The following is a 15,561-nucleotide window of genomic DNA, read 5'->3' as shown; positions in this document are numbered from 1 at the left end:
TAAATGATAATCTTGCTGGATACAGTATTCTTGGTTCAAGTCCCTTCTATTTCATTGCATTAAATATATCATGCCATTCTCTTCTGGCCTGTAAGGTTTCTGTTGAGAAGTCTGATGATAGCCTGATGGGTTTTCGTTTGTAGGTGATATTTTTTCTCTCTCTGGCTGCTTTTCATACCCTGTCCTTGTCTTTGACCTTTGCCATTTTAATTATTATATGTCTTGGTTTTGTTCTCCTTGGGTCCCTTGTGTTGGGAGATCTGTGTGCTTCCATGGTCTGAGAGACTATTTCCTTTCCCAGCTTGGGGAAGTTTTCAGCAATTATTTCTTTAAAGACACTTTCTATCCCTTTTCTCTCTCTTCCTCTTCTGGTACCCCTATAATGCCAATATTGTTCCATTTGGATTGGTCACACAGTTCTCTTAATATTCTTTCATTCCTGGAGATCCTTTCACCTCTCTCTACCTCAGCTTCTCTGTATTCCTGTTCTCTGATTTCTGTTCCATTAGCAATCTATTGCACCTCATCCAGTCTGCTCTTAAAGCCTTCCATTGTTTCATTTCTCTTATCTCCCTCTGGAATTCATCCTTTAGCTCTTGTATATTTCTCTGCAGCTCCATCAGCATAGTTATGACTTTTACTTTGAATTGTTTTTTTCAGGAAGATTGGTTATATCGGATTCACCAGGCCCTGTCTCTGGCATTTTGAGTGATTTTGATCTGGACCAGGTTCTTCTGCCTTTTCATGGCAATAGAAGTGATCGCTGGCGAGTGGCACGCGTGTCAGCTGGGAGAACAAAGTCCCTTCCTGCTTGCCGGTCACCTTGCCCTTCTCTGTTGCCTGTGCTGGTTACCACACACAGGGAGCCGCCTCTGGGTTAATCCCCTGAGCTGCTGTGGGTGGGGCAGCCCTCGGGATAGCCTAGGGCACTGGCAGAGTCACAGACAAGAGGCGTGTGTTCTCCTGCAAGAACGGCACCCCTTCGTGCCTTCCAGACTTTGCCCTGGCTTCCTCTGCCTGTGCTGGGCAGCTGTGTGGAGGCAGCAGCCTCTGGGTCTTGCCCAGTTAGCTGCGTGCTGGGAGAAGACTCTGTATGGTTGCTTTAGGTGGCGCTGCTCCCCTGCTGGTCCACAGCAATGGTGGGTTAGCTGGTTTGCTTACAGTGCCGGTGTGGGGTAATGAACAGCAGGGTGCCTATCACTGTGAGGGGCTTCAGAGCTGCGTTGCCACCTGGGGGATTAGGGCACCTGAAGTTCCTTAAAATTCCCAGCCTACTGTGCTGTGTGCCCGGACAATTTTGTCCACATGTTAAGCCCTTGTCCCTTTAAGACTTTTAAAGTGCCCGCTTTTCTTTTGTCTCAGGGGAGCTGGCTGTGGGGACCTCCTTGCAGTCTCAGTCTCGGATTTTACTTTTCCATTTCTCTAATATCCAGTACACTATGCAGTGTGTGTCTGTGCTCCTGGTGCAGATTACTAGGGCTGGTTATTTAGTAGTCCTGTGCTTCCACTTCCTCCCCACACTGATTCTTTTCCTCCCGCTGATGAGCTGGGGTGGGAGAGTGCTCAGGTCCAGCTAGGTCACGGCTTTGTATCTTACCCTTTTTGTGAGTTGCTGAGTTCTTGCAGATGTAGATGTAGCCTCGCTGTTGTACTGTATCTTCTGGTCTCTCTTTTAGGAATAGTTGTATTTGCTGTATTTTCAAAGTATATATGGTTTTGGAAGTAGATTTCTGCTGCCCTACTCAAGCCGCCATCTTGAGAAATCCCCCTTTCTGGTCACTCTTTCAGGATTCTTTGCATTTGCTATAATTTCATATTATATATGGTTTTGGAAGGAGGTTTCTGTCTCACTTCTCACGCCACCATACTTAAGCCAATCTGTTACGTATTTGTTAAGTGACTCTTTTGAATTAATTCTGTAGAATCTACATTCTTTGTCACATGTGACCACTGAAGTTTCTGCTCCGTTAGCTAAATAGTCAGTTACTAGACAATGGCTTCCTTAAATACCTGTAACCAGTAAGGCTCCAGTCTTTGCCAAGGTGCTGTGAATATTGGACATGCTTTCAACAGTCTAGCATTTTGCCTTCATTTATCTTGCACAGAACCTTAAGGTTAACAAGAGGCAAGGATTGAGAGCTTTCTCAGGTATTTTCCTAAATATGCACATAGCCCAGGGCATGTTTGTCACCTAGATTCCCAGGGATGTGTCTGAGCTTTTCAGAGCTCCTTCCAGCTATGTCATCCTCTAGCTTTTCCTTTTAGTTGTATTTTTTTTCCTAATTTAACTGATTGCTTCCAGTATATATATTTTTTTATTACAGTATCATTGATATACAATCTTATGAAGGTTTCACAAGAAAAACAATGTGGTTACTACATTCACCCTTATTATCAAGTCCCCCCCACCACACCCCATTCTGAGTTCTTGCAGATGTAGATGTAGCATCACTGTTGTACTGTATCTTCTGGTCTCTCTTTCAGGAATAGTTGTATTTGCTGTATTTTCAAAATATATATGGTTTTGGAAGTAGACTGTCCATCAGTATAGTAAGATGCTGCAGAGTCCCTGCTTGTCTTCTCTGTTACACTGTCTTCCCTGTGACCCCACATACACCATGTGCACCAATCATGATACCCCTCAATCTCCTCCCTCCCTCCCCACTCACCCTCCCCCATCCCTCCCCTTTCGTAACCGCTAGTCCCTTCTTGGAGTCTGTGAGTCTGCTGCTATTTTCTTCCATCAGTTTTGCTTCATTGTTATATTCCATAAATGAGGGAAATCATTTGGTATTTGTCTTTCTCTGACTTATTTCACTGAGCATAATATCCTCTAGTTCCATCGGTGTTGTTGCAAGTGGTAGGATTTCTTTCTTTCTTATGGCTGAATACTATTCAATTGTGTATTAGTTATATTATGCTTTATCAACTGTAATAAACTGCCTTAAGTTGCCATGATGGTAAACAATATCCCATGACTTTTTTTTAACTAATGCAATTCTCCCAGGGTAAATGCTGTTAAATGAAGACAACCTTATAAGTGGGGTGTTCCTGTTCTTTGGGAGTGTGGCTTATCTTCTAATTGAAGCTCTGTCCTCGGCACTGAGAATGCGGATCTTCGCATTTTATTAGGAGGGATGGGGCAGATGATCTGGCCAGCACTTTGGTAGTATCTTCTGCCTACTGCAGTGGGATTCTACCAGTGGCCTAAAGTTACATGTTTTGACTAGTTTCACTTTACAGATTAAGTATTCTGTGTAGTGAAGATACACAGTATGGGCATAAGCAGATTTAAGCAGTGATTGTTCTTCCCCTACACTAGCCAGCACCACATGAGGCAGAGAGGGACTTACTCTGAATTCTCTCAATCCTATGATAGGTTGGGGCCCAGGAGAAAATCCCACAAGAAGTAAGATGCCACAGAGTCTCTGCTTGTCTGTGACACTATGTCTGTGACACACACCATCTCCTTAGGAACTTCACATTCTCACATTTGCATATAACATGGTCTTTAGCAGGTTAAAATTTTCTAGCTTTACCTTCCTGTCATTCATATGTGAGTTTGGTGATAGTCCAATAAGCAAACAAGTGAGTCCTGATTCTGCCTGTAGGTACCTGTCTTTCTTCTGATTTCAGATTAGTTGTTAACCATACAATTTCATTACTCTAATGAATTTTTTAAAAAACATTAGTCTTCCATTTCCCAGCTTTGTCCTTGGTGTAAAGATGTTAGTATTGCTCTTTTCAGCCCTCTACATTTCTGTGCTACAATCCAAAGCTATACTGTATGATTGCAATTGTTTCTAAATTATGACTTACTTTTTGCTTTTTAATATGCAAAATACATTTAACATGCAAAGATGAGAAAATAGTTTATGATCATGTTTTCCTATATGCTAGTAAAGTTGGTTATGTCATTTAAATTTTCTACATCACTGGTCAGCAAATTTTATTTGTAAATGTCAGATAATAGACTTTGTGAGATACATTCTCTGTTAGAACTACTGAACTCTACTGCTGTGGTGCCATAGCAGCCATAGATAATACATAAGCAAGTAAATGTGACTGTGCTCCAGTAAAATTTTATTTACAAAAAACAGGTAGTAGGCCAGATATGGCCTTTAGGCTGTAGTTTGCTGACCCCTTTTCTAAATCCATATTGGTTTTCTTCAATCTGTTTGTCCTGTGAGCTACTGAGAGGGTTCTGTTAAAGTTACTAATTGTAACTGTTGGTCTGTCTCATTTCTGTCAACTTTTGTTTACATAACAGTTGACTGTCATTATTCTCAGTGGTTATGTTCTATAAAGTCTCCACAAACACTGAATTAGCAAATACTGAATCATTGCTTCTAAGGGAAATACAGTGTTAGGTTCCTGAGAGATTCTGGTCACAACATTTTGGTCAACCAGTCAATATATAAGCTTGCTTTATTCATATTTCTGTTTTAAAACATGTTATTTAAGATTATTGACTCATGAAAATGAACTAATGGCCAGTGGCAACATAATTAATGCCTGAACACAGCTCATCTAACACCTTTCATTTGTCCATAAGGCACATCACAACCTTCTTGCACAGAGGAACACTAAACAGCACCTCTGCACCACGAGGGGGGCTATTTTTAAAAGTGAAATCACCAAGAAAAAGCACATACAGAAAACTGCTAAATAGACCATGGAGAAGAGACAAGAAGGAAAATATGTTCAACCTTAGCTGGGTGGATACTCAACTTTTTTACATTCTGTGAGTGCCCACAAACCATTTCAAAATCATAACTATTGATTTTGACCATTGCAAATACATTTTAGTGAGTAGGTGAATTTGCAAATACAAAATCAGTGAATAAGGAAGAGTGACTGTATTAATATTTTCTATGACCATAAATTCATTATATTTTATCATATCTTACCTTTGAATGTTTTCATGTTAATATAACATCAACATTTCTTTGGTAAAACTATGTATATATCTTTTGCCATCCTTTTACTTTTAATCTACATATATCCCTTTATGTATAGTTTTCTTTATTATTTTTTTGTTGTCAGTTTTTCCTTTAATTTGGTTAGTTCAAAGGTTGGCAGATATTTTCTTTAATGGGTCAGGTAATCAATATTTTTAGTTTTGATGGTCATAAAGTCTCTAATAGAGCTACTATGCTCTACTATTTCAGAGTAAAAGTGACAAGAGAAATACAAGATGATTAGAGGTGTATGGCTATGATCAATAGATCTTAACTTATTTAAAAAGTGGGAAGCAGGATTTGGTCATTTGCTGACCCCAGCCCTAGAGTATGCCTAGGGGTGTGGGGTATAAATGTAGGAAATTTATTATTATTTTTTGCTAAAAAGCTTTAAAAAACAAAAGTTTTACTAATACATTTGTTGATAGTACATGTATACAACTTGTAAATATATGCAGATTGTCATCAACATTTTACTAATATAACACCTCCAATGTATAATAAAACTAGATCCAAAGTAGACATCCTTTATTTTCATTTAAGCTCTTTACAGTAAACATAAAAATTGTGTTCATAGGTATTTTCTGTCACCTAATTCTGAACCCTTCAGATTGAACAGAAATGTACTGTTGCAGGCATCAGTGTCATTCAAGGATGTGACTGTGGAGCTCACCCAGGAGGAGTGGCAGCAAATGGGTCCTGTTCAGAGGACCCTGTACAGAGATGTCATGCTGGAGAACTACAACAACTTAGTCTCAGTGGGTGAGCAGATAAGCCTAACTTACCTTTGTAATGCCATATAAAAGGCATTTCCTTTTTACACCCCAATGTGCCTGAATACTTTAGATTTTAATGTTATTAAGGCTTTTCATTCAGAAATATTAAGTGGTTAAGTCCTTTTGAAGAATAGAAAGAGTATGTTGTCAACTCCCAATGATGAATTCAAATGAGGACCTTGAGGATGCTCTTCCTGAGGTGTATCTCTTTCCACATTCAGAGACTAAAAAGCTCATTATTTAGCCTAAGTTCTCTATTTTCCCTGTTTACAGGTAACTGCATTTTCAAGCCAGCAGTGATCTTCAAGTTGGAGCAAGGAGAAGAACCTTGGTTCTTAGAGGAAGAATTCTCAAACCAAAGCCACCGAGGTGAGTTACTGAGCAGTAGCAGGCAGAATTCTCTGAGAATTCTGATTGAAGAAGATCAGTTTAGCAATGAACACCTTTGTATTTTTTTTTTTCTTTAACAAGTTTTTAATATTTTTTTTTGCCTAGAAACACTCCTTTGCAAAAGTACCTAAGCATTACAGAAATTTGCAATATACAAGTGAAAATCTTCCCTAATTCCGCCTTCCATAAATCATCAGTCCCAGTTCACTGTATATTCCTCCAGACTTTTTTTTTACATGCATTTATTAATATACACAAGTTATTTTCATGCAGAAATGGCATCACAGCCTACTTACAAGTTTTGCACCTTGCCTTTTATTTTTCTCAGCTAAATGTTTTGGGGTAACATGCCTGAGTAATTGATCTGTCTTATCATTTTAGTGGTTCTGTAGTATTCTTTTGAATGTATGCAACATATCTTCCTTTGAATATATGTAACAGGCAGGTAGGATTCATCTTTTAATCCCTCCACAAATAGTTGCTTTAATTAGGCCTTGGCTAGGCCTAATTAATGTGTGAGATCTAGGATCTATCAGATCTCCCAGTCTCACTCTAACTACCCTCTATTCTTTTTTTTTTTTTTAACACCTTTGTATTTTAAGACTCTTCTTAGGTCCAAAGGCACAGAAATCACCAATCAAAATGATTAATAAATTTGACTACATTATAATTGCAAACTTTGTTTATAAAAGATATAATCAAAAGGATGAAAAAATAAGCCACAGAGAAGCAGAATATCTATACAGTACAAGTAACCTAGAAAGGATAAACATCCTGAAAATGTCAGAACCTTCACAAGTCAGTGTAGAAAAGGTAGCATTGAAAAATAGGCCAAAGTCCTTGTACAGGAATTTTCAGATGGCCATTAAAATCTGAAAATATGTTCAACCTTGTTACTTTTCAGAGTACAAAATAAAATATATGGTGAGATAAGAGAGATGTATAATATGAAGTAGGATTAACAAATCCAGCAAAGCCAAGCCCTGATGAGAATGTAAAACATTAAAGATCCGTATTCACTGAGTAAAAATCTAAATTGGCAAAACCACTGTGAAATCAGGAGGATGTCATATATTAGTGGTAAAATTACAAAGAAAATCAAGGAAATTATTACATAAATATCAGGGGAGTCGTGAACTCTTAAGCATGAAGAAGTTGTAACTAGGCAGGGATAAATAGGGATTTTTTGCAGAACCATTGTTGTTCCCTTTCTTGACATGGTTTCTGATTCTGTTAGTGTTCACTCTATACAGTTAAATTGCACATATGTTTTATGGAGATATAAATTGTTTCTTGCTTAATAATTATAAGTTGAGGTGATAGATATTTGTAACTCATAACTCAACAAAAGATGGGCATCTAGAATGCATAAAGAATTTGGATCTTTCTTAAGTGTCATCTTTGCAGTGAGACCTTCCATGATACCCATTTAAAACTGCACTCCTCGTATCAAATTGAAATGTGAAAATTTAGGATGAGCTGATCAGGTTCACTCAGTTTTGATAGAATTAATTAAAGTTACCACAGCTAAAATTGAGCAATCTAATTTAGTTGCAAGAATGGATTTTCCTTTCATCCGTTCTATATTTGTTTGTATTTCTGTGACTCACAGCTATAAGGTGGGTTAGATCCTGGGCTATAGACTTCACTTAATCATGAAAACGTTGGTGCTCTATATTTAATTTGATTTTTAAGGATTGAAATGGACATAAGGGATGATCCCAAGTTGAAGTATGTAGACTCTTGATAGTCTACCAGTGTAGCCTAGGTAACATAGGACCTATACTGTAATTTAATTCAACGCAAACCTTTCCCTTGTTGGGCCTAGTCTGTCAGTGTTCATTATTGCCTTTTTAATTTTGTTTTAACTCACATTTATAGTATTTTTATTAATCCCATTATCTTGTTTTCTTACTAAAATAACCATTCCTATAGAAATCTAATTTCTTTCCACCCAAGTCATAAAATTTGGTTTATCGTAGTTCAAATGTATTTTAAGTTTCCTCTCATTTTTACTGTATCAATACTGTCTTTTAAAGGAGGGTGATGGTGTATATTCACATATATGCATATGAGTAATTTATTCTTGAAAAACCAAGAAATGAAATGTAACATAGGCTCTGTTTCCACCCATAGGAAATGTAAAAATCACATGTTTCCAGTGTCCCTGTTTGGAGGACTGTAGAGATACTGACCTAATGAAGAGGGACACACAAGTCAAAGACAAACACTTGCAGCACATAGTCATCAGCAAGCTGCTGCCGGGAGAGGAACACTTGTGGAAACTAGTCATTAGCAAACCTCTGCTGGGGGAGGAACACTTGCAGCAAGTAGTCAGCAGTAAGCCACTGCTGGGGGAGGAAGCATTGCGGAAGCCGTTCACTCTGCACACATCTCCTTTATCTGCAACAGAGATGTCCTGGAGATACAACTTACGGGGAGTGCATCTGCAAAATACTGCTCAATTTGGCAACAATAGGACCTATTCAACAAGAAAGACACATTGTTACGTATGTGAAAATTTGTCTTTCAAAATTAAGTTTGCAAGAACTCATACTGGAGAGAAATTTTATGAACATAATAGAAATGGGAAAGCCATCAGTTACAAGAAAAAGCTTCCTGACCATCAAAAGTGTCAAACCGTGGAGCAAGCTTGTAATGAAATTAGAAAAGACTTCTACAATGAGGCTGCCTGTATTACATGTAAGAACACTCACACAGGAGGAAAATCGTATGATGATAAATTTAAGGAAAACTCTGATAAGACAACTCTCTTTAACCACAAAAGGACTGGTAGAGGGGAGAAGCTCCCTCATAGCCAATGTGGGAGATCCTTCTGTGAGAAGTCACCTGTCAAAGAATACAGTAAATTTAACATGGCTGTGAAACATGATGAATGCAGTACAAGTGAGAGTAACTTCAGGAAGTCACACCTCTCTCAACCTCAGAGAATTCTCACATTAGAGAACCCAGTGATATGTAACAACAGAACACAAACTCAGGATAAATCCTTTGAATATGATGAAAACAACAAGCCCTACCAGACTTCAGACAAAAAAGTATGCCAGAGAACTCACTCTGAGGTAAAACGCTATAAATGTAATGAATGTGGAAAATCCTTCTGTCAAAAAGGACATCTCATTCAACATCTGAGAACTCACACTGGAGAGAAGCCATTTGAATGTAATGAATGTGGAAAAACTTTCTCCCAGAAGTCACACCTCAGTACACATCAGAGAATTCACACAGCAGAGAAACCCTATAAATGTAATGAATGTGGGAAAACATTTGTCCAGAAATCAACCCTCAGGGGACATCAGAGAATTCATACAGGAGAGAAACCCTATGAATGTAGCGAATGTAGGAAAACTTTTGTTCAAAAGTCAACCCTCAGAGATCATCATAGAATTCACACAGGGGAGAAATCTTTTCAGTGTCATGAGTGTGGGAAAACTTTTGGCCAGAAGTCAAACCTCAGAATACATCAGAGAACTCACAGTGGTGAGAAAACTTACCAATGTAATGAATGTGAAAAATCCTTCTGGCGAAAAGACCATCTCATTCAACATCAGAAAACACACACAGGTGAGAAACCATTTAAATGTAATGAATGTGGGAAAACTTTTGCCCGGACATCAACCCTCAGAGTGCATCAGAGAATTCACACTGGGGAGAAACCATTTAAATGTAATGAATGTGGGAAGAAATTTGTCCGGAAGGCAATCCTTAGTGATCATCAGAGAATTCATACAGGGGAGAAACCCTTTCAGTGTAATAAATGTGGAAAAACTTTTGGACAGAAATCAAATCTCAGAATACATCAGAGAACTCATGGGAGAAATCTTACAACTGCAGTGAATACAGAAAATTGTATAAGTCAACTCTAAATGTATGCCAGGGAATTCATGGAGGGGGAAAATCTTATTGATATAATAACTGTGGAAAATCTTTCTGGCTAAAGGATCAGCCCATATGACATCAGAAAATTCACACAGAAAAGAAACCATATAAATATGAATACAGAAAGAATTTTGTCCAAAAGGCAATCCTGAGGGTGTATCAGAGAATTCACAATGGCTTCTAATTTTTTGAAAGTACTATGGAAAGCCCTTTTTGAATGAAGTCATGCCCTTTTCAATAACTATCACACATCACATGGATAGGTAATCTCACTAATAAGAATTTAATTTTTTTTGTCTAAGTAGATAACTAACCTAATTTCCCAGTCTCCCTTTCATCTGAGTGGGGCTTTTTGACTAGCAAGTGCACTCTGGATGCCCATGATGTATGCCACAAGCAGTTCTGATAAATAAAACATCCCTGGCAGGCTAGCAGGCTCCTCAGAATAAAATGGAAATAGCTTCCAGGACAACCTTGGGCACCATGCTTTAACATAGCATAGCACAAGATAAAAGCCTTAAGTTTATGGAACAAAATTCTCTTCCATATCTTTGTCATTTGAACATTTTGTGAGCCATAAGCAAGCATATATTCTGTTGAGTTTGGACATGTTTGGGTCTGTTTTTGCAATTATATCTGCTAGGAAGCAGAAAACTAAGCGAAGCTAATATCACCCAGAGAATGCAAACCTTATTACAGGGTTGCTGTGTCAAGGAGTTCCTCAAAAATCACCAGGAAGTATGTACAAAAGACAGCCTTTCAATGTAGTGAAATATACGGCATCACCTTATACAGGTGAATCTAAGAAGTTGTAAGGTTTGTTTTTTGGCTGGGTGGTGAAGAGCTATTAATGCAACTAAAGTAAATGTGATTTGCTTCATAACATGCCACTTTCCCTTCACATCTGGTACCTTCATATACCCCAGCTGCTTTAAGGGGAAAGGGGTTTTTTTGGACTCCAAAGGGAGCCCAAGGCCATTGGCACCCACCTAAGTATTCTGGGAAATTTTGAGGAAGTGGGAGACTTAAAACTTTTATGGCTCTTTGGTTACAGGTGCCCAAGTGAACATCTTCCCGTGGAGGCAGGAGTATTTAGATTTAGATAATCATTAGAGCAGGGTTTACAGTAAGGAAGGGAAATGAATGTGACCTTATGAATAAGTGGGGCCAGTGCAGTGTACTGTGTTTACTTCTAAATATGAATGTATGGTAGGAATGTTATGTGTGTACTTTTCCTTCCCATCATAACTTATCAGGGAATTCCTTGAGATCCCACAATCCTCAATGACCAACTGGGGCTTGAGTGTAGTGATTTTGTTGATTGGAACATCTGGAAAAATTAGATGCCCATACAGATGAGGGAAAGGCTTGATACCCTGATGACTACTACGTATACTCCTTGTATAAAGCAGCTGTTAGTTTACTTGTGAGCTCTTTTACACTAAACACCTGACTCAGAGGCCTCTGACTTGATATTCCAACTTTCAGGTGTATCATCTTGGACTTAACTACCAAGATATAAAGGACTCAACAAGTTTCATGTGTGAAATGTACATGGTATATTCAAGAATACAGCTGTCCTGCCCTAGCAGTTAACTCAGCTGTAGATGAAACTAGCAGCTATCCCTTAGGGAAGAAATTTACCCCCGGTTGACTATCTGAAGCAAAGCTGTTAGCTCAGTAGGGTCCTCACAGAGGTTACTCTGGGCCTGGTTCACTGATTGTTGGGTGAGTTGAAACCACTCAGACACTGACTAATCTCAGGGTCATTATGCAGACCCCAAAACTGATGTGGCTGCCCCTGTCAGTCGGCAAGCCACAAGGTTGTTCTCAACTCTGGTCAGTATTCCCTTTGATGAAACGGTGCCTTTTTAATGACTCAGGTTCTTGCTGTCTCATATTTGACACGCCAGTTGTAAAACTAGAGACAAAAGCACTCCTGGTGCTCCATGCTGTGGGGGGAAAGTCACAGCTGCTAAATGAGCACAACATCTGGGTTGTTAAACCAGGTGCTCATCATAAGAGACTGTTCTCTGATGAGACCAGAATCAAGATGCTGATCAAGTCTTCACTACCCTGACTGCCAGCATTGCTATTGGATCCATGTCATACTGATAAAGCATTCATCATCTCACACTCGAAACAAAGTAAGGTCTCCGTGTATCCAATGCTTCCTTTAAGGTCATTTGATGTAAGAATCTACAAGTCTCTTTCTTTTGCATTAATGAATAGCTAATGCTCCATATGCCACTTGGTAATTCACCCTTTCCTACTGATTTTAAATATCTTCATATGGCAAATTGTCATTTGTAAAGTTATTGCATAGGGCTGCTCATGACCCATACATTCTACTAGTAATGTACTTTACTTTTGTGAACAGGGCTAGCACATACCTCATCTGAGCCAAAATACTCTTATCTGGCCTGATGGTGAGTATTTCACTGAAGAATATTTGAATCAGTTTAGGAGAGAATACCTTCTAGAAATTTGGAAATGGAATCTCTCTGAAGCTGCCAGCAGCATTACCAAGATGCATCTGCAATAAAAAAAAAATGTCCACTTAGTGCTATATTCCCAGAAACAAAATTGGGAGATTACTGTTTATGCTGTTTCTGTAATAGTTGGTAATATAAAGTTTTCTATTTTTAACATATTTCTGTTTCTTGATATTTAGAATCATCTCACACCCCCTGTTATATATAATCTTTTAGGACTATGATTAGATTTGCTATTACATTAATGATCATCTGTCCATCAGGATGAGACCAATTCACCCAAGTGACCTGAGTCATTCAGGGAAAGGCCTGGTGACAAAGTCTTGTGATCACTCCGGTTTTACCTGCTATCCCTTTGTTGGGGTAGGCCCACAGGATTTATCTATACTAATTATCAACTGAAACTGCAGTCTATGTCATATTCATAAATTCTCCTTTATCCGTGCCTGGAGGATCTCCTTTTCAGGTTGTGGACCTTTATTCCAACAGATGGCTGCCTCATCTAGACACACTGGAGAAGCCAATTTTCTGTCCACCTGCCTACTCAGGGTCTTCAAGCTAATTAAAAAAAAAAACCTTGATGAGGGCATCTGTTCATAATGCAACACAAGCATATGAAACAGTCCCTCTGCATGTTGGGCACTCAGAAATACTTGTTGAAGATAGAGTTTTCAAAGTGAAGTCTGGACATTTTTCCTCTTGATGCTGCAAATAGTCTTTTGAAGTTCTTTATTATAAATAGTTAAAGTTATTGCTGTAAGCTCCACTCAAAGACTTGTGTTTTGGATATTTTCAAAAATTGCTAAAAGAAACAACTTGTTCTTAAGAATATGAATAAGAATAAATATTTAGAAGTGTAGAGTACTATTCCACAGATCTTTGTCAGTGAAAACAATTTATTTTCAATTAACTAAAATTGCCAAATTCAAAATTGTCTACATAGCATCAGTTCTTTATTAGCATTCTAAAGTGTAGACATTTGGGTTTTTTGCAGTGGTGGTGGTGGTGTCTTTTACATTGCTTCCACACAAATACACTAAGTACCAGTCCAAGCAATTTTGCAAAACAAAAGTAATGATAAATCAGATTTTCAGCACCACATGGGAAAGCAAAGGAATTCGTTCTTGGGATCATATCTTTAAGCCACTGTACCAGTACTTCCATTCACTTTTACTTCTAAGTCATAGCTCCAAGGAGAAACTTTTTGTTTACTTAGGCTCAAGAATCTCTGAGAGATCCAACCTGAAAACAAGGCACACAAGACCTGTTCTGACCTGCCTCTATATTTATCTTTCCTTGCCAGATAAATAATACTTGTTTTCTTATATTAAAGGTCTCCCTGGAAACCCAGCAAAAATAATATATTCTATACTTCTACCAGGGTAGTTTGACACTATAATGGGGCAAAAACAAACTTGTTTTCTTATTGGAGATTGCAATTCCCAAGCACCATTAGCCTGCCTGGCCCATTGGCTATTTTAGTGATCTTCCAGTATTCTAAAGAACTGACTGGCAACCCACAGAACAGTATGTTAGTTTATCAGCTGATTGACCCTTGATATATAATTAATAAACTAAGAAACTACTTGGCATGTCTTTGTAGCAATTTAATCCTGTATATATGCTGCCAAAATATTCTAATTTCAAAACAAAAATGTGTACATGAATGTCACACTAGCACTGTTCACCATAACCAGATGAAAATCCAAATGTCTCTCAATAGATGAATGGCTAAAATGTACAATTGTAAAAAATCTATTTAGCCATAAAAAATACTTGTACATACTATAAAACAGATGACTTCCAAACATGCTAAACTGAAAGAAGTTAAACACTAAAGGTAGACCTCATGGCAAAGAATGTTTCCAGGGCAAAAAATGACATGATAAAAGGCACTATTCAACAAGGCTACAAAAATCCTGTGTGCATAAAACAACAGAATGTCAGCATACATGAACCAAACCTGAGAGAACTAAAAACAAATTATAGTTATCAAATTAAACATCCCTCTCAGAAAGTGATGGAACCAGTAAATGGGAAATCAGCAAGAATATAAAAGAACAGCACCTCAACCAGCCAAATATAATCTGCATTTAGAGAGCACTCCACTTAGCAACAGCAGAATATATATTTCAAGAACAAATGGAGGAAGGACAGGAAGATGGCGGTGTGAGTAGTTCAGAGGAAATCTCCTCCCCAAAACATATATATTTATGAAAATACAATAAACACAACTATTCCTAAAAGAGACACCAGTGGATGCAGTACAACACCCAGGATACATCTACATCTGCGAGAACTCAGCATCACATGAAAGGGGGTAAGATACAAGCCGCGGCCAGGTGGAACCTGAACGCTCCCCCACCCCAAAATCCAGCAGGAAGAAAGGAGTTGTAACGAGGAGGGAGTGAAAGCCCAGGACTGCTAAACAACCAGCTCTAGAAATCTGCACCCGGAACACAGACACAAGGTGCACGGGGTGCTGGATATTAGAGAAACGGAAAAGCAAAACCTGTGGGCCGGTCCCCGCAACCGACGCCCCTGAGACAAAAGAAAAGCGAGTGCTTTCTGCAAGTCTTAAAGAGACAGAGACCCCATAGCTGGACAAAGTTGTCCTGGCAGCTGGGAATACTGGGGAAATGTAGGCGCCCTAAACCCCGGGGAGGCAGTGCAGCTCTTAAGCCCCTCATGGCAATAAGCATCCTGCCAGTTCCTCCAACTGGCGCGGACCCCGACACATGGGCCCAATAGCGTGAGAGTGGCAGCACGTGCCGGGGCATGCCAGAAGGAACCAAGAACAGATCCGTGTGCCACAGGAGAGGTTTGTGCTAGCCCGAAGCGGCGCGACCAAACAGCCTGGGCGCAGCTCATGCACACCAGCGGCACTGAAGCCAGAGTGGAACAGCCCCGCGTGCACCCGGAGCGGAGCCAGAGGGAACAGGCGCGCTCCCAGCAGCCGACCGGGATCCCAGCCCAACTCACAGCCGCCCGGGCCATACCCAAAGGCTGCTGCTGCCACACAGCTGCTCGGCAGGGTTG

General features: G+C 39.2%; 1 protein-coding gene across 1 annotated transcript in view; it reads left to right on the top strand.

Moving 5' to 3' along the window:
- ZNF782 (zinc finger protein 782) overlaps positions 1-14,719 on the top strand; it is a 103,833-nt gene extending 89,114 nt beyond the window's left edge. Inside the window, 3 exon segments of the mRNA XM_057498475.1 lie at positions 8,679-8,759; positions 9,198-9,958; positions 9,961-14,719. Of these exon segments, the coding sequence (XP_057354458.1) occupies positions 8,679-8,759; positions 9,198-9,958; positions 9,961-10,055 (937 nt within the window). The 3' untranslated portion in view covers positions 10,056-14,719.
- The last annotated feature ends 842 nt before the right edge of the window (positions 14,720-15,561 follow it).

Source organism: Manis pentadactyla, chromosome 3 (genome assembly GCF_030020395.1).
Source record: "Manis pentadactyla isolate mManPen7 chromosome 3, mManPen7.hap1, whole genome shotgun sequence".
NCBI lineage: Eukaryota > Metazoa > Chordata > Mammalia > Pholidota > Manidae > Manis > Manis pentadactyla.
Note: the sequence above shows the minus strand (reverse complement) of the source record. Positions and strands in the feature narration are given on the sequence as shown.